The sequence below is a fragment of the Nelusetta ayraudi genome, unplaced genomic scaffold (assembly GCF_046127955.1).
Source record: "Nelusetta ayraudi isolate G7.1 ecotype Tasmania unplaced genomic scaffold, CSIRO-AGI_Nayr_v1 ptg000120l, whole genome shotgun sequence".
Lineage (NCBI taxonomy): Eukaryota > Metazoa > Chordata > Actinopteri > Tetraodontiformes > Monacanthidae > Nelusetta > Nelusetta ayraudi.
In genome coordinates, this window is record NW_027466170.1 from 502,501 (window position 1) to 529,644 (window position 27,144).

The window sequence follows — 27,144 nt, forward strand, 5'->3', positions numbered from 1 at the left end:
ACGGGCTTCAGCGCCACCCGGTGGACGGAGAGCTCCACCAGCGTGTCTGCGAGAGGAAATCAGGGAAGAGTTCAAAATCTGCAAGTGATTTTTTAAATAATTTTTTTCCCATCACACTGCATTTAAATCTTGCACTTGTGTTTTTTCAGAGAAACGGCTGCAACTCTGGTTTCATGTGGGCCACGCGCGTCAAAGACGACTTTCTGTTACGACGGATAAAGTTTTTTCCGATTGTGATTCTCTCAAAAAAACGAATTTGTTGGCAAGCTCACCGATGTCCAAGTCGTTCAAGTCGTCCAGCGTGGCCTGGACGTCTGCACAGTCCAGCAGCGTCTCCCTCAGTGACGTCAGCTGCGACCTCGCTTCCTGCAGGAGCGCCGTGAGCCCCCCGGGTTCCGACCTCTTCTTCAGCGTCGTCTCCAGGAAGCTCCTCACGGCGTCGGCGAAGGCCTCGCCCCGCCGCTCGCTCAGCTCCTTCACCCGATTGGTCAGCCTCTTCTTGTGGCAGACCAGGCCGCCCAGGGCCTGGCCCACGGCCGAGAAGCGGTGCATGACCTTGTCGGCCAGCCGCTGCGCGCTGGGGTAGTGCGAGCTGGTGGTGGGCAGCGGGGACTCGGGCTCCTCCTCCACGCTGCTGATGGACAGCGAGTCGGGCTCCAGCGAGGGCGGGCGGAGGTGGGACGAGGGCCGGGGCGGAGGCAGCCACACGCCGTCCTCGATCCAGGACACGCGGTGAGGGACGGGGCTGCTGTGGTGAGGCGTCAGCGGCAGGTCGGACGCGGAGCCGCTGGTGGGCCGAGAGGTGGACGGAGTGGAGAGGGGAGAGAGGCTGGCGGTGCTGGTCCTGGAGGACGTGATGGAGGACATGATGGAGGACGTGATGGAGGAAGTGATGGAGGAAGTGATGGAGGTGGCGGAGTCTCGGCTGGCTCTCCTCAGGACCACGCCCCCTGGGGAGGCCGGCGTGGAGGGGTCGGAGGAGGACTCAGCCGACCAGGAGGATCTGGTCAGACCTGGAGGGTTGGAGGGGGGGCAATTCAGAAGAACAGCTGGGAGCACTACTGTAAGTTCTCTTTGTGACATCACAAGGGGAAAAATACCAAAATTACATGTAAAAAAAAAAAGAATTCTCTGAAAAGTAGAGCTGGTCATTGACAGACTACTGTTAGACAATGTTGGCAAAAAAATACAATTAAAAAAGGATATTTAAAAGAAGGCTCATGTTGTCATTCGACAGTGGACGCAGCAGTACAACATTTCCAAGCGGAGAACGAATCCAGACACAAGCAGTTCTCACCAGTACTGTCCAAGCTGGCCGGCGAGGGCTCCTGGTCCAAAGACACGGTTCTCTTGCTGTGCAGGCCGGCGCCGGCCCACGGCCTGGTGCTGCTGCAGCGCCGCTCTCGTCTGCATGTGGTGGAAGCGGCTGGCGGCGGGAGACAGGGAGCGCTGGGCTTGTTGGTCAGCCACTCGTCCCCGTGCTCGTAGAGGTAGAGGGGGTTGATGATGCACAGGGCACCGTTGCTGGAGGTCAGCTGGCAGGCAGGCAGGCGCACACACACACACACACACACACACACACACACACACACACACACACACACACACGGTATGATGGGACACATGAAACACACCACAACAGGAATGCATCGTCCTTCACGCTCCCAAACCAAGGGAACTTACATTTTAACCTGCGCATTTAGTTTATTACTGCCACTGTTATTGTTTCTGTGTCCGTGTGTTTGAATTCATCCAGTTGTATCCAGAGGGAATTTATCCAAGTTCACATTACAAATTATTGTAATGACAACATAATTATAATAATTATAATAATAATAATTGTAAATTATTAGTAATTATTAGTGGCAGCTGGGAGGACAGTGAGGCAAAAGAGAGGGCGACAACTACTGCTGGCTAGGAGGTATACACACTGTACTCATCCACACACACACACACACACACACACACACACACACAGTAAATACCTGTATGGAGCACATGGCGTTCCTCTGCTCACCGCTGCTCATCTCATCTGCCGGCTGGTCGGCCGACGCGCTGAGCCAAGTTACTGCACGACAAGAGGGAGTTTGACGAGTGTCACGGGACAGACGCAGCTAAACCTCTGTCCGCTAGAGAGAAGACAAAACCCAGTGACTCACTGGGTTCAAGCTGAGACAGGCGATCTCTGTTCTTCTGGTTCACGCTGCAGATCCAGGGAGGGATGTGGAGACAAACAGGCAGCACATCCCTGGAAACAGCAGGAAGAGGAAGAGCAAAGTGAATAAATGAGCAACACGGCTTCATCTGGATGTTTTCTTTTCTTTTTTTTTTCAACTAGACGCCTAAGAATGAGGAAAGAGTCGATCGGCTCTGATTTGGATGGACTTGATGGCACACACACGAGTCACATTTTGTTGTGGTTCTTTCATCCGTAACGTGTGTATTTCAAATGTAATAATAAAGCCAGACAAGTCAGACTCAGTCAGACAAGCAGCAGTAGGTTCCTACCTGGTCAGAGAGTAGAAGAGCACGAGCTGAGCCAGGTCCGAGAAGGAGAGGCGAGAGTCGGGGAGGTGGAGGGCTGGCGAGAGGAAGGAAGCCAGACGAGAATTAGTTTCCTAATAACGCATTTCTGAAAAACAGCAGCAAAGCTTTCAACAGGAAATAAAAGAGGTAGTTCCTTAAATGACTCAACTCGATTAGCTTGACTTTTTAAAAAAAATTTATTTAAACGTCTTCGCCCACACTGAAGTCGGTCTTACGATGTGGTTTTGTTGAAATACATTTAATCAACAGGAATTCAGCAAGTGGGGATTTTGTCTTTTTTTTGTTATTGTTTGTGCGACACGGTTCATGTGGAAAATGACACCGACGGGCCGGAACTGATGACTAACTGAAGAGGTGTTGGCAGCTTCTACAGAACCTGAATTTGCAGCGTGGCAGGGAATTGTGATTCACCTGTCACAGCTCTGCTTTTCTGTGTCTTTGGAGCTGTTGGCAGCAGACTTGGATTCGCCGCAGAAAGCGCCACAGCTGCTGAAGAATAAAATGGCGAGAAAATGCTGTATTTTACTGACAATTCAGTACCAGCATAAAATGTGTGTTCACACTAATCAGGTTTTGACTGGGAGATATTTAAATACTACATTAAAAAAACCAGATTCTTCCTTGTCAATTCTTCTCCTGGCATTGCTGTCCGGCTTGGCCGAGAAAAAAATAAAAATAAAAAATCTCTAAATCTATTTTGTAGACTTCAAGTGTAAGGAGGACAGACGGACGGAGGCCGGCTGCCGTCTGCGTGCTGCTGATTCGTACCTGTAGCGGTGAGTTTGATACTGAAGTCGTGCACGTCGCCGCCGGCAGACACACACAGCAGGTTGGGCTGAGGCGCCGCCGGGTCCTGGACCACGAGGAAGCTCTGCAGGGAGACACACGGTGACTCATATTAGAATCTGATGAGTGGGAGGAAAACTCGTCGTCGGGCAGGATTTCCTCGAAACAGCCACGCTGGAAACAAGCGTGGTCATTTCAGGGCATCCACGCAGCAAAGGGGCGGGAAGCCACTTCAGAGAGGAAAACGAAAGAAAAGACAGAGAAAAAAAATAATAAAAATCAACACCGGGTCAGCATGTCTGTCACAAGGACTGAGCAACACTGGCCAGGAATGTTACCAGTGCTGGGAAATTAGAAGTTTTCATTTTTCAGAAATAATTAAAAGTTTAAAAGCTGAATTAGCAAAGTGCAAATTCTTCAATATTTCATGTCTGAGTAAAGTCTCACACACACACACACACACACACACACACACACACACACACACACACACACACACACACACACACACACACACACACACAGGATGTGGCTTTCAAACATAGGGTGCACAGAACAGAAATAGAGACAAGCTCACTGGGCGTCACAAAGATTCAAATGTGTCCACGCAGCCCCGACACTCAGTTACCTGTTCATGTGCAGAAAGCCTTCAAGAGGAAAAAAAAAAATCCCTCCATTTAACCAAACCCTCTCCGGTTCGAAATCACCAGCTGACAACTGGCTGCCACTCACGGGATAAAGGTTGAACGGAGCTTCAGTAAAACACAAGCACCTTCCTCTTCAAGCGCCACCTGACACCAATGAGCCGCTTGCTTGCCAGTCTGAGAGACCACCAGTTCAGATGAAAGCAATCCGATCAAGACGAACGGCGCCTTTGCCAACCACTCACGTTCTCCAGCCACAGGGCACAAATCCGTTCAGCGACGCCGTCTCTCCTGCTGCACACACGCTTTTATTCTGCGCCACTTCTGCATTCCGCGCCCAAAGAGCAACTTGTCATCGGGGCTCAAATGAAAAAAGGGAACTACTGCTTTGCATCACAGGGACGTTGGCATGAAGAATTACCGGTAGAAAACATATGCACAGCGGCAGAGAAACCTTTGGTTTTGGTTTTCTTTTCTAAGACTGTGTGTGTTCTGCCCATTAAACACTGACCCAGCAGTGGGGATGAACAGGTGTGATGGGAAAGCCAAAGATGAAGGGAGAAGGCGGACGAAGAACGACAGAGAAAGAAGCAAAAGCATGAGAATAAATCTCCTTAAATGACAGCACATCTTTCCAAAGGGCAAACATTGAAACTTCTTTCAATCTTTTTAAATTCTTCTTTGAAAAATTAATCCCCCCCCCCCCCCCCCTTTTATCATTTGAACGAACTTGTTGCAAATGACTGCTGTCAAGGTTAAACTCCTCTTTGCAGTTGGAATTGTCCTCAAAGTGTTGCCATCTTTTAGCAGATCTCCTAATATCCCTGCTCACAGCGCTAGAGCGAGGCTGAGAAAACACATTTATCACATTTAAAGAACCATATCTCTATTCTTCACCTTTGGAACGGCTCCAACGAGTGTGGAAATCCAGGTAAATGAAACAAAGCTCAATATCCTTTTCTCGGGATGACGCCGTCTCGGGATGTCACCCAGCTGATGATTGCAGCATCTTGTGCTGCTGAATTTTCAGACTTTTGGTCGGGGAACGACACATTTACTACTTTTTATTTTTTCCAAAAACAGGCACGTACGCAGTCACCATGGAAAAAGTTGCTCGATTTTTGCATAACGCTGACAAGAGCGAAGGTGTTGCACACTTTTCTACAGCACCTGCTCAAACAAGACGCTCACGCAATGCAGCAAATGTGCTGGTGTGGTCGTCTTCTGAATCAGCAGCGTTTTAAATTATTCATCCATTATACATGTGGCATTTAAGGTGCGGAAAGCAAAGGAGGAGGATGATGATGAGGAAGGGGAGGCGGAGGAGGAGGAGGAGGAGGAGGTGAAAGCAGAGGTGAGGGAAAAAGAGGATGAGGATGAGGAGGAAGAAGGTGATGAAAGAGGAGGAGGAGGTGATGAAAGAAGAGGAGCAGGATGAGGAGGAGAGCTCACCCCTGCAGGAGTGCCAGAGAGGGCAGCGTGGGCCTCCTCGCTGTCCCAGGGTGCACCGGGGCACCAGGCCTCCTGACAGCCCCTCAGCTGCTCCAGCAGCGACCTGCTCTTCCTGCTGCTCCTCCACGGGATGGGCGTGGTGCCGTTGACGGAACTGTGAACTGCCCTGAACGCATCACACACACACACACACACACACACACACACACACACACCAAATGTAAACACAAGCAAAATGAATCTGACTTGTGCGGCCTCTTGAATTTAAAGCGGCTGAGTTGACTTCGTGGCACCTTGAGGTCCGCAGGTCACGCAGCCTTCTTCACCACGACCTCCCAGTGGTTCATTATTACAGAGAAAAGTCAAGTCTGACTTCTAATGAGGCAGCAGTGATGCAGCGAAGACGGTTAACACTCACATGCGCTCGGCTCAGTTACTTCACGTGCGACTCTTTTAGCACATCGACGCGTCTCCTCCACATGTTGCAACCATCGCCGCCGTACGTCGTCGACTCTTCTTCCTTCCCGCAAGCAGCAAAACGTTGCTCAAGAGCGCTCAAAATACCAGCCTGATGAGAAAAAGGAAGCCGGCGCGCATCCTCAAGAAGGCCCCCTTGCTGTAGAGCGCAGTGAGGGTTTGCTTTCTTCCTTTCTCCCCCCTCGCCCCCCGCCGTGTTTCAAAACGCAGGTAACTGATGTCAGTCTTCCGCCGTGTCTTCACCGACACACGCTTGTATTTCAGACGCATCCACTTGTTCGTGTCACACACTTCAGCTGATTTTACATCAGCAGCCTACAACCCCCCACCCCTCCTCCCGTCGCCCTGCGGTTACCCAACTCGCAAGTCAGAGCGCTCTGTGTGCTCACCAGAGAGCGACGCAAAGCTTTTCCTTTCTTCTTCTACGACGACACAGTCTCTGTCTTTTGCACTCTGATGCATCAGATGACAAAAAGCGAAAGAAAACAACCAACACACTACGGCACCTCCTGCTCTAAAAGAACCCGATGCCACGGTTTAAACGAATCTGTCTGAGATTATATCTTGCAGTTGTGGGGGGACTTACACGCAGACGCACGTCTGTCTGTTTTAAACACAGTGTAAAGATAAAGAAGAGATAAACAGGCAGTCGAGCAGCACAAAGGGTTCATTTCCTACCCTACTACTGCAGGTTCGCGCATTGTGTTGTTCAAATGAGTCCCTAGTTAACCTGCCTGGGGGCCTGAATGAAAAATAGCAGCTGCTTAAGAAAAAATAATAATACATTTATAAAATAATAAAAATAAATTAAATAAATTAAAAAAAAACTAAACGGTGCTGACGGTTCATATACAAGACTGCTGTACTGCATGGGAAGTCGTGTTCTCACACAGCAGCCAGAGGTGTTGTTGGTCAACTTCTTTGTGGCAAGAATAGCAAGCCTTCCTTTTTTTCTCAACACTTTCTGCCTCCGTTCCTAGTAACAACACGTCACAAGACACGAGCTACTAGTCAAGAAAAGATCCCCACTGTCTCTGAAAGGCCCAACCATGCAACATCTGAACTTTTGGACTTTCGCCTGTATTTTCTATTCCAAGAAAATCATGCAAAGTCTACGGAATATGGATGCTTTTGTTCCCACCTGCCAAGAGACTTACGCAGCTTCCCAAAGTCAGATTTATTTCGGGCTTTTATTGTGTCCATCATTTCGTACAGATTGCAAAAAACACATTGCTTTTAGTTTTATTAAGTTGTCCCCATCAATTTCATTTAACTGCACCTAAATGTTGACATGCCTCCTGCTTGTACAGGACTTAAGTGGAAAACCCCAAAGAATTAAAATAAAGAGCTGTTCTGGACAGTCTCCTCTCCTGCTTAAAAAGGGACAATTAGTTGCAGGTATTTCAAATGTCTCACAAAATATTCTGCTCAATAAGCATTTTAAAAAGAAAACAATGCGTTAAAAAAAAAAAAAAAAAAACAGGTGAAAAAAGGTTAACATTAAGCACACAATGTTAAGATCAACATTTTTGAAGTCCCACATAACCAATTGTCTTGGTGTTTGCGGCTATTTCAACCCGTTTAGCAGGAAGTCAGATTACATCTCATTTTATTTAATGTAAGTCGGCCGTCTTAAGAGGAAGTCCAAAGGGAACTTGGACGCCGAAGCCTGCGAAATACCACGTACGGCAGCAGAGCCGTAGCAAAGGCCTGTAAAGTGGCTGAGTGATGATCACGCTGCAGGCCTTACAGGAAAGACCTTCCGTGCCCCTGCGGTGTCTCCATTGTAAATATATAAATGAGCTGCGCCACCGGAGCAGCGCAGTAAAATATGCCCGTGCACAGAGTGGACTGCCCCAAAATAAATTGATGCAGCAGAGGCAAATGAGACGTCGTAAAAAATAAAATAAAAAGCAAGAAGAAAAAAAACAAAGTGCAAATTAGTGGGATATATAGATGCCTTAAGCACAGGGGTGGTGGTGTCACCTTCACATCAGCCGAGCCTGTCTGAAAACAGGGGCTTTTTCTGATAAGTTACTCTTCTTTTTTGGGCTCGGGGGCCGCCGATGCGGTGCTCTGTTCGGCCGCAGCCCCTTTGCTCTGGCTGCTCTTGTCCTGGCTGTCGATGCGGGCGTGCTCCTTCTTCACCAGCTCTTCCAGCTCTGCCTGCACACCAGAAACAAGGAGACGTGAAGCATCTGACACGTCTGTAGACGGGTGACAGGGGGGACCACAGGGGTGACAAACAGAAACAAACACAAGAAGGTGTGCGTGTGTGTGCGTGTGCAGCGAGCTGGTCGTCAAGCCCCTGCTTGGCGGTGATCTTGGACCACAAGATCACACAGGAAAATCAGAAATAGGTTGGTCTGACATTTCTGCAACTCTCATGTTCTGCAACTCTCATGTTCTATTCGCTGCAGTTGCACATTGACGGCAGCAGCCGCTCTATTTGTGTAGCGGTTTTCATGATATTTCAACAATCAGCTTTTCAGTATTCACACATTTAGCCAGAAAATGACCATGAACGATTGACTTTTTAGAGACACCAAATGTTATCATGAGATTCCAGCAAGAAGAAGAAAAAGAAAAAAAGGAACTTCTTATGCAATCGATGCAAAAACAATCCGGTGAACTTTGTCCCGTGTTGCACAGTGGTAAAAACAGATGACAACTCAATGGAGGAGAAAATTCTACGTCTGTACTTGAAAAATCACACAATGTATACAGACACACACAACAAGGGAGAAACGTCAGCCCTCGTTCAGGGTCATTGTAATGAGTGCAGGGCTGAGGAGGAATGACCGTGTGTGTGTGTGTGTGTGTGTGTGTGTGTGTGTGTGTGTGTGTGTGTGTGCGCGTGCTTACCTTCCATCCCAACAGGTCAGCAAGAGCCAAACAGCCATCGTCACACGTGCTGACGTGAGCAACGTCTCTGCACAGAAGAAAAGAAAGGTGTGTTAGAACCTTCATCTTACTTCTTTAGTTCCATTCAGGGGCACCAGAACTGTCCCCCCCGCGCAGACTGTCCCAAATAAAAAAACAAATAAGATGTTGATAAAAACAAGATTAAACGTTCACGGCGTGGATGAGAAACCATGTCTATATATTTATAGGTGATATGTAATTTAGTCACAATGTGATATGGAGGCAGAAGGGAGGGAAGGAAGAAAGCAGTCGGTCAAGAGTATCTACTGGTGAGAGAAAAAGAAATGTTTCTGATGTAGTCTCAAAAAGTGTGATCTTCTGGCACCCCGAGGTGGCGCAAACATGAACTGCATGATTTGATCTGTAATTATCTTTGCCCACTTTATTTACAGTTTGTGTCAGCGTATTTTTAGATAAGAAAATCTGTCTCTGTAGTACCTGTACGCCTTGTCAGAGTCAAAGTCCATCCCTCCACCAAAGCCCAGCAACCCGAGCAGAGGATCAGCCTGCACAAAGAACAACGAATGGCATGAAAACATCTGCAAGGACACACACACACACACACACACACACACACACACACACACACACACACACACACACACACACACACACACACACACACACACACACACACACACACACACACGGAGTGAGATAGTAAAGGTGGCGAGGACTCACCTGGCCTGACTTCTCCATGTTGATGAGAAGTCTGGGGCAACTTTTTGAAACCCTGAGACAAAGCGGAAAGAAAATTCTTCAAATAACATTTACGATGGTTCAGTTTGAAAACATTTATGTTGGAAGTCCTTTTCATTGTGGGACAGTGAGTCTGACTCTGAATGCCAGACAGCAAGACACCGCTATTATTACTGCTGTCATTGGCCAACAGCCAGTTAAACTGCAGTACCTGCCAATGAGGCCTGCAAATGGCTGGACCTGCAGAGACGTTCCCATAATAATGAGAAGATCACAGCGGGGAAAGTCCTGGTTGGTACATAAAAAAATATTAGAGAGTTTATTGTAGCAAAGGAGCTGTTTTACATTTTCAATATGCTTGCACACTTGAAAAGCACAACTCAGTGCTCACCATCTTCATCGAAGTGAAGAACCGAACAGGAAGATTCTCTCCAAAGAAGACAATATCTAGATTTAAAATACATAAATAAATAAATAAATAAATAAATACATACATACATCAGCAAACAAGTAAAAAATAAGTCTGAGAAATGTCTATGTAATGTATATGAAAAGTAAAACAAATGAACAGAGTGGAAAGAAGTACAAGATTAAAGGACAAGATGGAGAGGCAGAGACCAACTCACCTGGTTTGACTAAACTGTCACACTTGTCACATTTGGGAATTTCATCAGAGAAGATTTTTTCTAGAGAGGCAGAGGGAGGAGATTAAAACCCCGCAGAAATAATTAATCTGAGCAAAACGTGAGTGTGAAATAACACCTTTCATCCAGTCCAGGTTGTACTCCTTGCGGCAACAGAAGCTGACACAGTGGGACGTGTAGAACGTTCCATGAGCTTCAATTAGATCGTCACCCTCGAGGCCGGCCACCCGCTCCAGAGTGTCGATATTCTGAATACACACACACAGGAATCGAGATGAATACATCGACAGAAACCGTCAGCGTGTCAGTTGTGGAGCGAGCCGGTGTTTGACCAACCTGTGAGTAGCAGCGTCTCAGGAGACCTTTGTCCTTCAGGAGCTTCATGAAGTAGTGACACACTGTGGGCTAAACAACCAGTTAGTCACACAATAATATACATAGATACAGTGAATGTAGTAAATCCATGCAATGCAATGTCTCTGTAAATACAGATTTTTTTTTACTACGATGATAAATAAAAACAAAAAAACCTGTTATACTAAGACCATATAGAGTGTTTCATACCTTAAACTGCCCTGGGTAAAGCTCTCTGGCCAAGGCAAAGAAAGGCTCTGGATGTTTCTGAGAGAAGATTTTAAAAAGTCACATTTTTATTTTTAATTTAACTGTTATATAAAATATGCTGGTTAGTTATATTTAATCATACTATTCCAGACGTAGAGGGTCATTGAAAAATTCACATCCTGCGCTCACCTTAAAGTAATCAATCTGGAAGATGGCCTCTGGGTAAGGCAGGTTGTATTTCTGCAGGTTTGAATACAAGCCTGTTCCTGGTGAACGGAAATCTGGGATACCAGCCGCTGTAATTGGAGCCACAGAAAAGATGAAGGTGATCACCAGTCGTCAAACCGCAGTTTCAATGCACAGCTAACTGAAATTGTTTGTACACGTAATCACACATCTAAACAGAAAGCTTACATGTGGATATTCCAGCTCCAACCATGCAGAGAATGTTTTTACCTGCGTGGATGCATAGAAATAAGTCAGTCGATAACAACTGTGTTCACTGTAATACATTTGAATGACTGGAACGCAGCTTGAGTAGACACTAGTGCACTTACATTTTCCACTCTTAATGTATTGAGCCACTCCCTCCAGCGTCAACTCGTCCAGAACCTTTTCTGCTGAGCCGAGGCCCAGGGTGCTGGAGAAGAGGTTACGCAGGAAGTCCACTAGTGGGAGAACAGAGAGCTATATATTTCTAAATGAAATCAATACTAAGCACGCAAAGAGACTGGACAAAAGTTGTCCTGCTGAGCATATGAACATTACTATATCATCTATGACTTTCACATACTCTCCCCTGCAGCCTCTTCTTCGCTGCTGTCGTCTGACTGCTCCTACAAAGAACAAAACAGTGCTATTATACTGAAAGAGTCTTAATGCAGTAAATTGAAATGAGCTTGCCTGTTTAAGGCTGAGCATGTTATAGATGCCATTTTGGGCGTGTGGGAAGTGTACATTTCTTCACGCAGAGATTAAAGCACATAATGAACACACTAAACTAAAACCGACTAGGAAGAAGTGTACGTTTTCGGTTCAGCAGAGTAAAAAAGAAATTCTTTGTGTTTCGGGGATCACATGACAAATTTTGGATTAGCAAATATAGAAAAACAATTTCACATTTTTTTTTAAAGCGAAATATTTCAATCATAGATGATCTGTATACCTGCGGCCCAGGCGTTAATTCCTCCTCTTCTGTTTTTTTGGGAATTTCTGGAAAGAAGTGATCAATTTGTCAAAATATTATCCTTAGCTACATTGCTACCTGTGCTAGCTTGTTGTGCTAATCACCATCAGTTATAGTATAATTTTCGTGTCAGACAGTCATCCTACCTGATGCATCAGACATTTATCCGGATACTGAGACCCTTTACTCTCAAGGGTTTAACTGACAATTCGTTTTTTAACACGATATTACACGAAGTAGCGACACTGCGGTTTACACTGAGCTTGTTGTTGTCCGTCAGAAATACGGTCCGTACAAGAACAGACTTTGTGACCTTCGTTCCTACGCATTCCCGACGACTGTATTGTCCTGTTAAGCCTCCCAATTCCATACACACGGACGTCGTCATGGATAAAGACATGTGCGAAACTCGAACATCAATGCATGCACATTATAAAATTGGAACGCTAAAAATGCTGTATCATGAAGAAGTAACACTGCTGATCTTCCAAACCACTACGTTGTTCTTACCCCTGCTGAATACTGTTTCCAGGTGGAGCTCTTTATCGGCTCATTGCCCAGGTGTTACAGTACTGGAGCACAGGGCTCCCACTGGATTATGGGTTTAACTCTTCTCACATAAGCCTCCACAGTGATAAATACATTTATACATACTTATAAAAGGGGAACAAACGCAGGCTTTTCATTGTCTTAAATTTACAATAATAAGCACTAAATCAAACAGAATTAAATAACAAATTCTTTATTCAGCAAATATTTACAGGCAAAAATTCACACAGATTCTACCACAATAACAAATAAGGTTTTTTGTTTACATAGAGAGACTTGACAGTAGTCCAAACCAACTGTAAAATTGGTTTGTATAATAATATCAACCAATTAAGGCAACACTAAGTTGAACACTAATTCAAATCATGGGACCAATTGGTTGAATGGTGTAAGAATCAAATATGTGGACCACCAGGATCTGAATGTTCAAAAAGACTCAATCTCAGTTTAAGCAATTCTGTCAAATGTTTATCGTGTCATAACTTATTCTTTTACCCTTTTCTGTGTCCATCAAACTAGTTCTGCATGTATTTAGCATAAAGCTGAGCATAAACTGTGACAGTTGCTGCACTGCAAAACCCTGACACGTCAGATGGGATCTTGTGAATTTTCTCTTCCCTTATCAGCCCTTTCTGCATGACTCCACTATTTTAGCAGCAGAGAGCTCTCATAGGCCTATTTCTCATTTTGGATCAAGAAACTCCATTCCTCCAATTTTCCTCCCTACCTTTGCCCTTGCATTAGTTCAATATTCTCCTCCTCTGTTTCCTGTTTTAGGCTAAAGTCGTAGCCATTGGCTGTGATCTGGCAGTGCGGTAACATCTCCTCTAGCAAAATAACAACCAGCCCTGGGTGTTCAATCTCAGGGAGTGAAGATACATCCAGGCGCCGTAGTCCCCTACAACACGAAAACACACCACACAAGAAGGAAATTAATACAACGGAATGTTAGTTAATAAAAATGCTTTTGCGTGAATGTTTAGTTATTTACTTGAGGTTTCTGAGTGCTGCCAGACCGCCTGTAGTTATGCGTGGACATTGAGAAATGTCCAGTTCTTCCAGAGAATCTTGTAATATATGGAGTCTGGCCAGGAACCAGTCATCTACTTCAGGACATCCCTGTACTGACAGAGTCCTCAGTGACCCCTGCCCCACTACAATGGACACGTCAAGTAGGACACAACAAAATTACATTCTGAATATCACAGAATAACCATAAAAATTGTCTTGCACAAAGCAAAGGGTAACACAGATGGACATTTTATTCAAATATGAAATGAGATGGAGTCAATACCAAAATTAGTCAATCCTGAGTAGTTGATGAGTGTGTTGTTCAAGTTCACTTCCTCAAGGACTAAGTCTTTGTGATTCAAAAAGTCCCAGTCAAATTTTCCATTGTTATTTGTGCTGAACCACTCTGATTGGCCTAAAAACCTGGGGATCAAACACAGCAGACGTTATAACATTCTTGAATTTCATGTTGTAATTGAAAAGAGCGGGACATTTAAAGCTGCAGCCGGAAAAACTAAAAGTGCATCAAAATAAATTAAGGAAAGATTTTATTGTACACTCTGTCAAACCCAGATTTAGTTTTAAGTTCAACTTGAAGGCAGTTGAACAAAGTGCAGTGGAAAGTGGGAAAAGGCACTTACCTAAATTGCCCCTTCATACTCAAGACATAGTATGCTGCTGCTATGTTTGGCCCATAGAACTTTTCAGTGTAACTAAAGTAACTGTAGAATAAAGACAGGGAAAGCAGTGATGCATAGTGACCAACACAGATAGCACTACTACTACTACTACTCCAACCACAGCACACTGCAGTAAAGTGTGGAGGGTTTGAGAGTAAAGAAAGGTTTCTTACGCATTCTTCTTCTGAATGGCCCTCCTCTTAAACTGAGACCTCCAGGTCATGAGCATCTCAACATCATAGAAGCGCTGGGTGAGGTAGAGGAGCAGCCTCCTGTGCAGGGGAGGAGGAGACACCGAGCCGGAACTTAACGTTCTCCTCCAGGTGTAGAGAAGAGACGAAGACCGGAAACACCTGTGTAAGGACTGAGAGTGACAGCGTGTGAACAGATTTGTTTACAAGCTTAATTATGTTCATCACGCAGCTTGTGAATTCGGAGATAATTGTGACTGTGCAATGTTGAGAACGTGTTGCATGAACATAAATCAAGAAGCATGCACAGTGACACAGTACAAAACAAAAAACAACACAAAACTATTCAGTAGTATACACTATACACTCAAATCAATCCATGAGAATTGGTGACATAATCATCACACATTATCTAGACTTTTTTATTTTTATTTTTTATTTTTTAACCTTCCGGAATAGCTTAGACATCTTTAAAGCAGCTCTGCAAGATGAAAATGTGACTTTGATAACCACGGCGTGACTGCACAACAGTTGTTTATAAGAATTTCAATGACTATCACCCAGTCGTCTTGCTTCTTGTCTAGCAGTGGTAACAAATAACAAAACTATATTCCCACTTCTAGTTCCGTAAAGCCATAAACGATGTTTTTTTAATATAACATTTACAAACACTTAACAAAAACTAAAGGCAAAGGCATTTTCCTTGAATGACCAGTGCAACGCCGTGGCTATATTCCAGCAGCTAACCTCACTGCAAGTGAGTAACAAGACCATAACTAATGACGAATACAAGGCGTTATCATTTCAAACGTTGATATACGTTAGTGAACGTCAAAATATGTGGAGCGATCGTACGAATATGTTGTAAACGAGTCAATACGAAGGGTAACTCACCCTGAAGGGAGCCGACATGATTACTGTGGGCGACGACGCGAAGCCGCGAGGGTCAAACGTTGCAACTTCGCTTTTTTTTTGTCGCAACGTTGTTCGTCACTTGCTCGCAGAGTGGCGCTTTAGCTCCGTATTAGCTGCTTCCAAGAGGGCCTTGAGATAATGGCGAGTGGCAGAGATATTTGATAATCGCAAAGTAATATTAGTTTGGCATTTCGATAAAATATCTGAATCAATAGTAAAGTTAATAATGATTAAATGACAGAGGCAAGGATATTTGTACACCAGAACAATGGGAATATGGCACTTCACTGTGTTAAATTCAAATTGCTCTGATATTGTTTCTTAGAATATTATTTCAGCACCATATTTTATGCAAGAAATTTGTCTCTCCTTGATGACAGAAACAGACATGTTAAAGGCTGGTACTCATATTACCGCCTCATGGTGGATTCTGGATGAGCAAGCTTCATTTACACCATGTCCACACCTGGCAGTACAGTCCAAACAAACTTCCTGATCCCATGCTTATCATTGTTTTTAAATTCATACATCCAAATATACACATTGCGGCTCCTGTCTTTTACACTAGTAAAACAAGTTCTCTGTATTTTCTATTTTCTATTACTTTTTATTCCCCATCACCAGTTGAAGACAGTGAGCCACCAGCTTCTCACACCTCAATAACACACGTTAAATTCATATTATAACTCTGCATGCACTGATGTAAATTTTTTCGGGACACTTGGGGACACAAGCTTGAATGTTTTTTTTTCTTCTCTGTACCTCAGCTGACTGTTTCAACCACAGACTATTGGCTGTGCCATAAAGCAATTTCTGTTGCTGTCTGTGTGTGGCTCCAAATATCCTGCATCCCCTCCTGCCAAAGACCTGTGAAAAGGCTTTGAGATGGTGTGCTAAAATACATCAAATCAGTCACACATCACATAAACTCTGATGTGGTTTAAATTTAGCTCTTCCCATGTGGTGATCTTTCAAACTGTTTTTATTTTGTTTGGGTTTTTTTGGGGTCTGTTTTTAGATGTGGGCCTGTCTGGCATGTGGCGGGACAGCCTGTACAAAGACTGCACTCATTCTGTCAGGCCAAAGATGAAAATCTAATGCAGGTAAAAGCAGCAAGAAAAAAATGGCGTCGCAAGCGATCCGGCAGATTTTACCCTGCAGCTGATGTGCAGGTGGTGGAGGAGATGTTGGAGGTCTGGAAGAGACCAACAGTTGCTGATATAAAGGCAGTGTTTTTTTTTTGCAACCACCTCGTTGACAATAAAAGTAAAGTCTTGTATGAACTTAGTGAGGGCGTTGCTAATAAAAATAAATAAATAAATCACAGGTTAAAGTTCATGCATCTTGTGTTGCATCTTAATCTAAATCATCTTTGATAAATGCTGGTTTCATCACGACAGTGAGAGAAAACGGACAACATGCCTGACAGATGTGACACCTTGAAAGAATCAGCGTGATGACCGACGACTCATCTGCACAGGTGTGGTGTGTGGAGGAGGCAACAGGATGGCCATAAATATATGCTGATGGTTATATTAATTTCCATCAAATTTATTATGCAGGATCATGACTCGTAGCCACATATGCTTTACAAATAATAACGAGAGAACATGTGTAAAATGTATCAAACTGTAGCCTTCATTTCCCTGTGCATTGCATCATCTGTGTTGGAATTTCAAACCGGGCCATTTCCTTTTAAACATCAACCACACTGTTATGTAGCTCCACCGTGCTCAGTGCCGCACTACCACAATCCCAGGCTGCACTTTTGCCTTTGAAGTCAAGCCACTATTTAGTTCACAGAAATATTCATGCTCGCTGCTGCTGTACGCTCCTCTCAGCTGTTTTACTTTGTGAATAGGCTATGGATAGAATTTAAAAGGGGGCATCGCAGGGCGTCGATTGCATGGCAGATATTCGCAGATTGTTTCCTCTTTGGATCAAATGTGAGTCAAAAGCCATAACAAAATCTAAAGATCTTCAAGGGTACAGATGTTGGTGTTCCCAGTCCTGCTCCAGAATGCAGTGCAGCTGATAGAGGCACAAAACAACTGATTATTTGAACCGCTGGATGTGAACATGAGCTGCATTTGAAAAAAACGCAGCGAGCTGGATTCCACACTGACTTGAGGGAAAAACTGCTTACGATGCATTAAATCCTTCACATTAGTGTTAGTTTAAGAGACTGACAAATGACTGGAAAGATCGAATGAACACGTCCAAGTCTGTGTGGTCCTTTGGCCGGCCCGTCCAAATAGCATTACGGAAGGGTTGGTTGGATGAACGGATGGACCAATGAGGTAAAGAGTGAGTGGCAGAGGGAATAATTGAATCGATTGGGGGAATGGATGGTGGAGTTGATGAGCTGCTTACTGGACCTGAATTTCAATGGCTCCGCCAAACGGATGGAGAAGCTACGCTTCTGTGGTCCTCACGGTGCGGTGCGTGTGTATGTGTGTGTGTGTGGGTGGGTTTGTGTGCACTTTTTTCACTTGTTTTGACTTATATCTGCATGAAGATTGATGATGATCCAATATGATCCGTTCAATCTTTGGAAATGTCCCATTTGTCAAGAAGTTCTGACCTGAGGAGGAAAAAACACAAAATAAATCAATCTTTCCCAGGATGATGTAACAATTGATTTTTAATATCATCAACCTTGGCGATAATATATGTCTTAAACAAAAGCTTTCCTCCCCTTGCCTCGCCTGGATTCGCCTCACCGTGTTCTTGATGCGATTTTGTTCTTTTTCATGGTAAGTCGTTGGATGCGCTGTACTCACTCACCGCACCGTGTGTTTGTTTATAGCCATGAATATTTCATGACGCCTTAATGGATTTCGAAACGTGAACCCTGATCCGTTTCAAAGTTTGAGGTCGGCGTCGCGCAGTCAACAAGCGCAAACATAAATATTCTCTTCCATAAAAAGAAAAGTGTAAGCTCGCCACCGTCTGCTTGATCAGAGCCCTTTCACGTCATACCTTTTGAATCATGAACGATATTTGTCGGGAGGTAAAAATAGAAACATTACATCATGTATATCTTTGTTTTCCATCCCTAAATAAATGAAGAGCAGAGATTAGAGGCCAGAAAAAAAAAACACAGAAGCGTTCTTCCATTTAGAAGTTTTATAGACTTGTCTTTTACGTCACGTCACATCAAATTAATATTTCCAGATTGGACAAATGAGCAATTCATTTGAAAAAATCAGATTCGGGTTTTACACGATTACTTATTGATTGACCTCTCAGCAAAAGAAAAATGTGCCGTGCCATCAGGGGACCCGTTTTCATCTGCTGTGCGAGGTCCAAACAGCGGAGACATCTCCAAATCCCTAAATATTCATAAGATTGATCAGTTTCAGTTCCCGTTGGAAAGCAGCAGGGATGCAGTGCAGAACACGGAGCAGAACATCGAGCATGTGTTCAGAAAGCAGGAGCAGTTGAAGACCAAAGAACAAAAGACTTTAATCAAGTTAATGGCGTCTTAAAAAACCAAAAGAAAGGAGTTGACTGAAATAAAAAAGCGAAAGTTTTAAAAGTTTTACTCTTTTTGCTTAAATCCGCACTGAAATACACTTCCTCTTATTTCCTGATCAGACTCAGACAGCTACAACTGGCTGACCTGTTCAATGCTCACTGTTCTGGCCTTTTCACTTCACATGCGCGCTGAAAAGGGGAGAAGAGCCCCGACAGCCTTGTTAGGCGAACAGGTCGGAGGTTTCCTAATGGCTGCTCCCGTGTGGCTGCCTCTGCTGCAGCAAGGGACTGGCCTGCAGGAGAGTTATTAGCTGCAGGTTTGCTCGTTGTGTTGCTCAGGTTTGCTCTCTGCCCCCATCGACTTTTCCCTTTGGTTTCTGCGGAGGCGCAGAAAGGACACACACACACACACGGGCACGCCGCTGCGTACGTGCACTCACCGCGGCACACTTCCCCAGACTGTTTGCGGCTGTCAGTGTTGTTCGTTTTGACCGGCTTCCCCCGTAAGGCCTGCCCGAGTTCTGTAAATCTCTTGGAGTCTTGGCAGCAAAGTCATTAGTGGGCGGTCATCTTGGGCCAGCTGCCTAATGCTTACATTGAGGGACAAGTCACTGCGAGGGCGACTGGAGGGCAGGGAGGTGGGCAAGGCAAGGAAAGCAAACGCCTGAATCAACGCTCAACATTCAGGAGTGTTTAGAGCCTGGTGACTTAATAGTCGGTCTAAAGTGCTGAGGTATATTGAATAAACATGATGAGATTCAGCTTTATTTGCTGCCAGCGATGAACTATAAGCTCGTTAGCTCCTGCTACACATCAATATTGTTTTACACTCACACTCAGCATTGCGTTTCCTGTCTTTGTGTTTGCACTCGCAGGACTATTAACGTGACGCGCGTCCTCCTCATCTCCGGTACATTCGCTCATTATTCCAACACCTTTTTGCGCGCGTCACGTGCGCACAGTTGCATGCATCTGAACGAAAGCGCACAATCGCCATCTCGTTATCTCCCTTTTCCACACATCTGTGCTAATTTCCATGGACGGTATTAATTACCATGGCGACGAGCGGCGCGGGGACCCGGCCCATGTTTATGCATGCCACACAATTACGGAAGCACCATTATCTTGCAGAGAGACGTCGCTCAGAACATTGTGCTTGCCGGAAACAGCACGTGCTGGTGACAAAAGAGTGTGTATTGATTTTTTTTTAACATGTATCTCAAGCCAATAGTTGCAGGTGTATGTGTGTGTGACCTTGAACACGCTGTGGTTGAGGACTTTTAAAAAAAAAACTAAAACTGATCCGGTACGACAATTTTATCAATTAAAATTTTAAAGCTCACTGAAGCTCTATATTCCATAAGCTAAGCGATATATATTATTCCTCTTAAACATGAAGTAACCAATCAGGTGCCTTTTTACTCTGACAAGACTGGGACAAGACTGGGAAGCTGCAAACTGCCCCAAAAAAATCCAAAGAAGAAGACAGAGAGGACAGACAGGAAGTGATTGTAAGCCTTGCTGCTGCTAAGGAGATTAGCGTGGAGGGGGCAGGAGCACTTTTCTTTGAACTTGATGGCATTTTCACCTTGCTTGCGACCAACTGACCGTAAGTTTAAACTGCAGTTCAAAGTTTTGCCCTTAATATTTACTATCTACGGTCTCTTTATCGCAGAACCTCGTCCACGTTTCCAGTTGACTGCTCCCTCCGGGTGTTCCTGCCACTTCACCATTACATACGGATCCCTCTCAAAGGCACACAAGCATTCTGGCGTAAAATTTCAGAAAAAGAGCAATGTCATGATTTTATTTTAGCTACGACTACATGCACACATGTTCAATAAACTCAGTCTGACCCTTGAAGAAACCTGCAAGTTGGTAATTTTCCGTCCGGAAGCCTCAATTTGATAAAAGACTCCAGATTCAGACTTGCAGTTGTCGTGTGAAAAGTGCCTTTAAATCTCTCGGTTCTCTATCGCCGAGGAGGAAAAAGGACTGTAAGATGTACTGTGTGAGCATTCCTGTTAAGGACTGAGAGACTTTTCAAGTGTCAGCTACATAGCAGCGGATGAATAATGCAGAGGAAATAAAAGGCTCCCCCTCCACCCCCCACCCTGCATGGCATCTGTGCGAGCTGTGATACATCAGATGTAAGTTGTAAAGTGATGCTAACTTCCAGCCACATGCTTGAATGACTCCAGGAAACCCACGCTGGCGATTCCTGCGCGTTGTTATGGTGATCAATTAACTAGGGGGCAGATTAAGGCCTATATGTAGGGCTGTGTGACTAATTAATTAGAGGTTGTGTGGGTTGGAGGGAGTATTTTACACCAGAGATAAAAATAGATATCAGTAAATTAGGCTTTATATATTATATATCAGTCATTTTGTATCCCAACATGATTTTCTATTTCCGTCCTTTCTTTCCAATTCATCACGCTCTTGTCATTTGTTCTCAAGCCAAAGTCATTGCTTTTCCCTTTTTTTCCCCCCTTTTTTTGTTCTCGACAACCCCCCCCCCCACCAACGTCAGCACGTGCAGTCAGCCTTTTTAATGTATGAACTCAGCTCGCGCATTATCATTTCCTTCCACGTCCCTCCCTAATCTCTCCCCCTCTCTGTCTTTGTCAGCAGAATATTGAGTCAAAGCCTGCGGCGTGAGTGCAATAGGTACAGCTTTAAAAAAAAAAAAAAAAGAAAAAGAAAGGCAACGCACATAAATAAATACATGTCAGTATAAGAAAAAAATCAAGGCAGAGAGAAAAAAAAGGGGGAGGGGGGCTGAACATGCGAAATGTCTCCGAGATCAAGCGGCGGATCATGAATAACTAATATTGTGTTCCTACTCAGGCTGTTTGAGCACCGTGTCATCAATCACATCTCTGTCTTTATACTCGGCTGCAGCTTCATTACACTGATAATAGACTCCGGGCTGCGTGTCAACCGTGCGTGTTTGCCTCGGTTCAGACGGTGATTAAACGACCCGTCTAAGCAGCCAAACTCACTCTGACGCCCGGTTGCGACCCTATAATCCAACCGACAGACGTCTTTCAGGGCTTCGTGTTGGTCAGTATTCTGAGTTTGATAATACACTGGTGTAGACTGCTGATGCATATACAACTTGCAGCTAAGAGCCAGAATTTATCTCGATTAAAAAAAAAAATGGAGCAGTTTTGTTAACATCTAAGAGAGCTGACACTTTCTGAAATGAACTGCTAGCTTCAGCCAGGATTAGCCCCTTTACTTGTAATTCAATTCTGCACCACTAGGAGTGAACAATGCCATCCTATCCTTCGTTTTTTCAATCGCAAATTCGAAAATACAAAAGTTTTGGGGCAAAACTTTCTCTGCCAACATCTTGTTCATTGTAGACGTCAAGTGTCCAAAACTCTCACCCGTTTTTGAGTGTGACTTTTTTTTTATTTTTTTTTTTTATGAATTTTCGCGTGTTTGTCAGTGTGAATGCGCTCGGCACTTTAGCCACTCAAAAATAAGAAGGGCTTCGTTCATCTTTCCGCAACAGCACCACTTTTAGCACTATGTCCAAGGATATAAATGTTTCTATCAGCAATACATTTTTTTTTTTTTTAGCACAACATGACCACAAAGGATCCCAGAATATCATCATCACCCTCGTCACCTTGGAAGAGCCCCGAAAACAGGCTGCAAAAAGAAAAGAGGTCTTTTTCACACCGACTGGCAGTGACGTCAATAAAAAGCCCTCTGAGACAAAAACTTGTGATTTTAGTCTTTATAAATAACGCTGACGTGTCTTGTCAGTACAGAGCCTCTTCACAGTGTCACAGCAGGGTGAACACAGCTGCAGCTAATAAAAGCGACAAAGCGAGAGTTTGACTGAGGCATGCAAATACGAAAACTATGAATAGAACTCGGACTCGGCAATTTCGTCGATGAAAACCCCACCTAAAAGTATTTAAATCAAAGTATTGAAGCCTTTAAAGGGCCTGCAGCTGTGTTTTGTGCCGTCGCTCTGCGGTAAGTGCAGTTTGTTTAAGCAATTTCCCCTGGGGATTAATAAAGTATTCTAATTGTATCCTGTTGATGGTAATCTCACCCGCGCTGGATCAGCTTTATGTCGTGTGTCTCGCAGAGTGTAGCGGCAAACATCTGCCTCACATTAATAACAACTGATGGCCAGTTTAATGAAGATGCACTGCACCCAATGAAGAAGCGCACGTGTGTGACGCCGGCTGCCATCGTCGATAGATCCATGATGAATGGGCCCGACGTGGAAATGATTTATCAGGCTATGCGTTACCCAAAAAGTGCAGATGTGAGATGCTAGAAGACCAGATGTTGAGTGACTCTAAGAGGTCCTTGACCTTTTCAAACATTAAATAAACTTCGACATGACTGGAAAATCCTAAGAATTCTACATTTTAAATGACACATTGTACAGCCTAATATTTGTGTGAAATATTACAGACGATAAATCTTTCAGCGTCTACTGGAGGAGAGGCGGTGCCACTCGGCAGCCAGTTTCATGCCATTCTGAGCGCTGATTCTTCACGCGACCGCCGGCTGAACTCCGCACACATGAAAAATAAATCAAATTAATGCTTCACGAGGATGATGCTTCATGAACATCTGTGCATCTCATCCTGTCTGGGATCCGATCAGCTCAGTGCAAGCACACACAGACGGACCCCGGTGACCCTGGTGTCGCGGGCCGGCTCTCATTTCCCACCGCCGTTATCTCTCCGTCCGTCTTTGTCCTTCAAAAGCAGCTTCGTCGTTCTCTTCCACTCCTCTTCCTCCATTCATTTGTCTTCCCTCTTCTGACTCGTCGGTTCAATTTCCTCATTCACCCTTCACCTGACCGCACGCCCTACCCACCCCCTCCCCTCCCTGTGGCTCAGCCTCACTCATCTGCTCTCGCAGCACCAGCTTTTGTCATTTCAAAGTGAAGAATTGAGACATGTTGTTTTGCAAGGACCAGAATATTACAAAATATTGCACTCTAAGCTCAAAAATCTACAATCCGCCCTCCCTTTTTTTCGTCCCTTAATCTCCCTGTATGGATCTATCTGGCCCGCCCCTCCTCGTGCGCTCCATCCATGCGTGCCCGTCAGGGCCACTTTATCATGCCGGAGCGCCGGGCCTGAGAGCTAATTAACGAGGCTCATACTTGATACGTCCTCGGCGATGATTTTCATCTCATGCGAGTATCACAGCGGAGTGGGAGAGGCACATGTTGCAGCCGTCAGCCCTTCTACTCATCTTCGTCATCCGGTCCTATGCATACATATATGTATATATATATATACATATATGTATATGACGGCGGATGATCCTCCATCACATCCATCTGTCCTCTCCTCAGCGCTTTGTACAGAATGCATAACTACTGGATCCCCTCCCCGCAAAATTTGTGTCTCTCTTGTAAATATCTTGATATTTTAATTCATCATACTCCAGTATTAGATAAGGGAGCCTATGCTCCTGGTACACACACGCACACACACGCACACAGACCGACAGACAGACACACATCTCTCCTCGTAATCATCCATTTGTGTCGCGCTCTCTCATCTCCTTCTGCTCCCCTTGATGCGACACTTCAGCGCTCAACGCGAGGGCTTGTTTGGACAGCGAGGATGACTTACACCTCTCCGTCCTGTGCGCGCTCCTCTCAAGATAAATGCTGAACAAAACCCAGGCATCGGCACGGAGCATGTGCAGCTGCTCGCCCCCCTTTTTTTTTCTCATTATTGCGCTCTGGTAGGACTTTGCTGCTGTGTACAGTTTGCTTTATTTTGCTCTCAATAACTATGCATAGTGTGTGTTGTTTATAATGGCCTATCGTGCTGACAGGTGAGATAAATCCCCAAATCACTTTTTTAGAAAATAGGATACAATGAACGGTCGGATGTGGTGCTATTCAGGTTCATTCCTGTGATTTTTGACTGGTGTGCATGAGAGAACAGGGAAGAAAAGGGGAAAATTGCAGCTGCCTGCTGATTCAAAATGATGTTTATCTTTTTTTGCACTAAAGAGAGCTGAGGAAATTGCTCTTTTCCAAATATAATATTTTTTCTATGGCTACATATCATGGGGGGATTGTGTGTGTGTGTGTGTGTGTTGTGGCTACAGTGTTTGTAATACTTTCATTTCCTACGTGACGCCTGGTCTGTGTCCCCACGTCCTGCCAGGCACCTCACACATTGGACAGATACAGAAACATTGAAACAAGCTTTGTGGTTTCAGCCAAAGGGAATTACATCTGGTGAAAGAAACAAAAACCAATATCATTTTAACACTGAATAACCAAAAATGTGATTGGAAAAGCGATAGCGAGCCCACACAAACAGACTGACTGACTTTTGCGGCGCTCTCGGCCCGGCAGGAGTTCTACTCTCTTTCATCCGAGCAAAGCCGGTTGTCAAACAACAGCAAGTCCAGTTTACAGTGACTCAGAAGTGAACCCAGCTGAATCCTGAGAGCACCGATAAATAATGCATGGCAGGGCGGCGGTGGTGGCGGGGAATTTAATGTTAAAATGTAATGTAAATGTTTAAATTATACACGAGTAAACAAGGTTATAATCATGTCCTGGCAGAGTGCCTCAAAGACAGGCGACAGCGCACGTTGGTGAACACCCGCATATGCACAAGTGTGCTACTACGGGAGAGTCGGAGGAGGGTAAAGCCTTAAATGAATGAGTCAATTCAGAAACATTTCCAGCAGATGCACAAACATCACTTCATTCCCGTCATTTCAGCGACATTTGCACCAACACAGTGACCCAAACCCTCCGATCTGAGGTCGGACAGGCGGAGTGATGCCCCGGGACACAGACTCGCCTGACCTTCAGGGTTCAGGTCCACCCGACACAAATCCCATTAATATTTTTCTCGCAGTTCTTCCTGACATTCAGGTTCCTCCAGAAGAGGCAGCTGTGACTCATCCGTCCATCTGCCGTCTGCCCGTCCACCTCCTGCCTCCGTCACCACGGCGGTGGTGGAATTATTGATGACGGCTTGACTCACAGCCACAACCGCAGCCAGATGACAAACATCTGACGCTGACGGACGGCCGTGAGATTGGGGGGCGGGGAAGCCGCGGCGAGCGCACCGACGTTCATGGCCGGTGACGTGAAGCCATCAGCGCATAAGTTGAGTGACAGGATTAGAAAAATAAAAGATATGGTGTGCTTGTGTGTGACAGGTGGGAAACTAGTCTGATGTGTAAATTGTGCAAAATGTTGATTCTGTTCAACTTTGATGGTTGTTATTAAGAGATATACAGTGTTTGAGTGAATAAATGACACAAAGCGTAACTCTAAGTTCTCATATAGAGTTGATATTGTCCACCGGGGTAGATTGACCAATTGGTCTTTGACAAGACCAATTGGTCAACTCTGTTTTTAACACAGATTTTCAAATAATACAGACTAAACTTGCTAGAAGTCTTGATGGTTAAGTTAGACTGGTTTTGGTCCAGTTGCCTCCAAAACCATTTGCAGTCTCTGTTCTATTCCCAGATGCAGCACGTTTGTCCGAGACACGAGAAGCAGGAATGCTGCTCCTACTTTTCCCACGCTCGGTATAGGATGAGTGCGTCTCCTGCCACCTCTCCACTGCAGAACATCAAGTGAACAGACCTCAACCTCTGTGACGAACAGATCCGCAGGTGAGCGATCGTCCCGCAGGGTTTCCGTCTCTTTGTTCTGCAGTTCTGAATTTAAAACCACGGCGCGAGAGCAACATCAAAAGAGCCCGGCTCTGGCACCATCAGCGGCTGACAAGACGCCAGGCCTGTGCCCCCCCCCGTCCCTCAGCTCACCATAAACAAAGTGGCAGCGGCTCAAGATGCAGTTAAAGTGACGGATTGGGGCTTTGAAAGCCTCCATAATGGGCCTGTAGTGGTGCGGATTATGGAAGGAGGAGGAGGAGTGTGTGTGCGTGTGTGTGTGTGTGTGTGTGTGTGTGTGTGTGTGTGCCATGCAGATAGATGGCGGAACGCTGGGGTTTGTGTACATGTACAGGGGAAGGGTGGGAGTGGGGAGGGGTACAGAGGGCCGGCACGGCCGCACGCCCGTGGTCGCTCTGCGCAGATGACGCACACTCGAGCGCCGCGCTTGTGTACGAGTGCTTGTCGGCGTAAGTCACCGTGCCGCCGCGTGCCTGAAAGCACTCAGCGGACAGAGTCCAGCGGCCCTGCTGCCGAGAGCTCCTGTCTAGTGTTCACCAGCAGTCCTCTGTTCCTGTGCATTATGTAAAGAAACACCGGGGCTTTATTTATAAACCGCGCTCTGGGTCTCTTCACACTATCATTCCAACAAGCGTGGTGACAATAAAAAAAAAAGAAAAGAAAAAAGCAAGGTATCAGTTTCAGTGCGATGTTCAGTGCGGGTATATTTCCAAGAGGACG

The 27,144-nt window shown here is 45.1% G+C and overlaps 3 protein-coding genes across 6 annotated transcripts in view; all 3 read right to left on the reverse strand.

The window, feature by feature from the left end:
- rinl (Ras and Rab interactor-like) overlaps window positions 1-6,059 on the reverse strand; it is a 7,608-nt gene extending 1,549 nt beyond the window's left edge. The window contains exons 1-10 of one of the 4 annotated variants that reach the window (XM_076049897.1): window positions 5,848-6,059; window positions 5,430-5,595; window positions 3,316-3,418; window positions 2,959-3,033; window positions 2,509-2,581; window positions 2,160-2,248; window positions 1,986-2,068; window positions 1,298-1,535; window positions 273-1,013; window positions 1-46 (exon numbers count right to left, since the gene is read on the reverse strand). The exon at window positions 1-46 is cut by the window's left edge and continues 272 nt beyond it. In XM_076049897.1, the coding sequence (XP_075906012.1) occupies window positions 1-46; window positions 273-1,013; window positions 1,298-1,535; window positions 1,986-2,068; window positions 2,160-2,248; window positions 2,509-2,581; window positions 2,959-3,033; window positions 3,316-3,418; window positions 5,430-5,595; window positions 5,848-5,849 (1,616 nt within the window). In that variant the 5' untranslated portion in view covers window positions 5,850-6,059. The remainder of the gene's footprint in view (window positions 47-272; window positions 1,014-1,297; window positions 1,536-1,985; window positions 2,069-2,159; window positions 2,249-2,508; window positions 2,582-2,958; window positions 3,034-3,315; window positions 3,419-5,429; window positions 5,596-5,847) is intronic. The other 3 variants (XM_076049896.1, XM_076049899.1, XM_076049898.1) reach the window with 3 other exon arrangements.
- A 1,018-nt stretch (window positions 6,060-7,077) lies between these two features.
- sirt2 (sirtuin 2 (silent mating type information regulation 2, homolog) 2 (S. cerevisiae)) lies at window positions 7,078-12,228 on the reverse strand. Its single transcript, XM_076049900.1, has 16 exons — window positions 12,071-12,228; window positions 11,904-11,950; window positions 11,532-11,574; window positions 11,296-11,406; window positions 11,153-11,194; window positions 10,928-11,034; window positions 10,739-10,795; window positions 10,511-10,579; window positions 10,293-10,422; window positions 10,157-10,216; window positions 9,922-9,977; window positions 9,742-9,818; window positions 9,513-9,564; window positions 9,270-9,337; window positions 8,772-8,838; window positions 7,078-8,072 (listed from the first exon to the last, which is right to left on the reverse strand). Exons 1-16 carry the CDS (start codon window positions 12,084-12,086, stop codon window positions 7,941-7,943), a joined length of 1,134 nt encoding a protein of 377 aa, XP_075906015.1. The 5' UTR covers window positions 12,087-12,228; the 3' UTR covers window positions 7,078-7,940.
- A 422-nt stretch (window positions 12,229-12,650) lies between these two features.
- On the reverse strand, window positions 12,651-15,358 carry dmac2 (distal membrane arm assembly component 2). Its single transcript, XM_076049901.1, has 6 exons — window positions 15,250-15,358; window positions 14,338-14,528; window positions 14,126-14,206; window positions 13,768-13,907; window positions 13,465-13,627; window positions 12,651-13,371 (listed from the first exon to the last, which is right to left on the reverse strand). Exons 1-6 carry the CDS (start codon window positions 15,265-15,267, stop codon window positions 13,197-13,199), a joined length of 768 nt encoding a protein of 255 aa, XP_075906016.1. The 5' UTR covers window positions 15,268-15,358; the 3' UTR covers window positions 12,651-13,196.
- Between the last annotated feature and the right edge of the window lie 11,786 nt (window positions 15,359-27,144).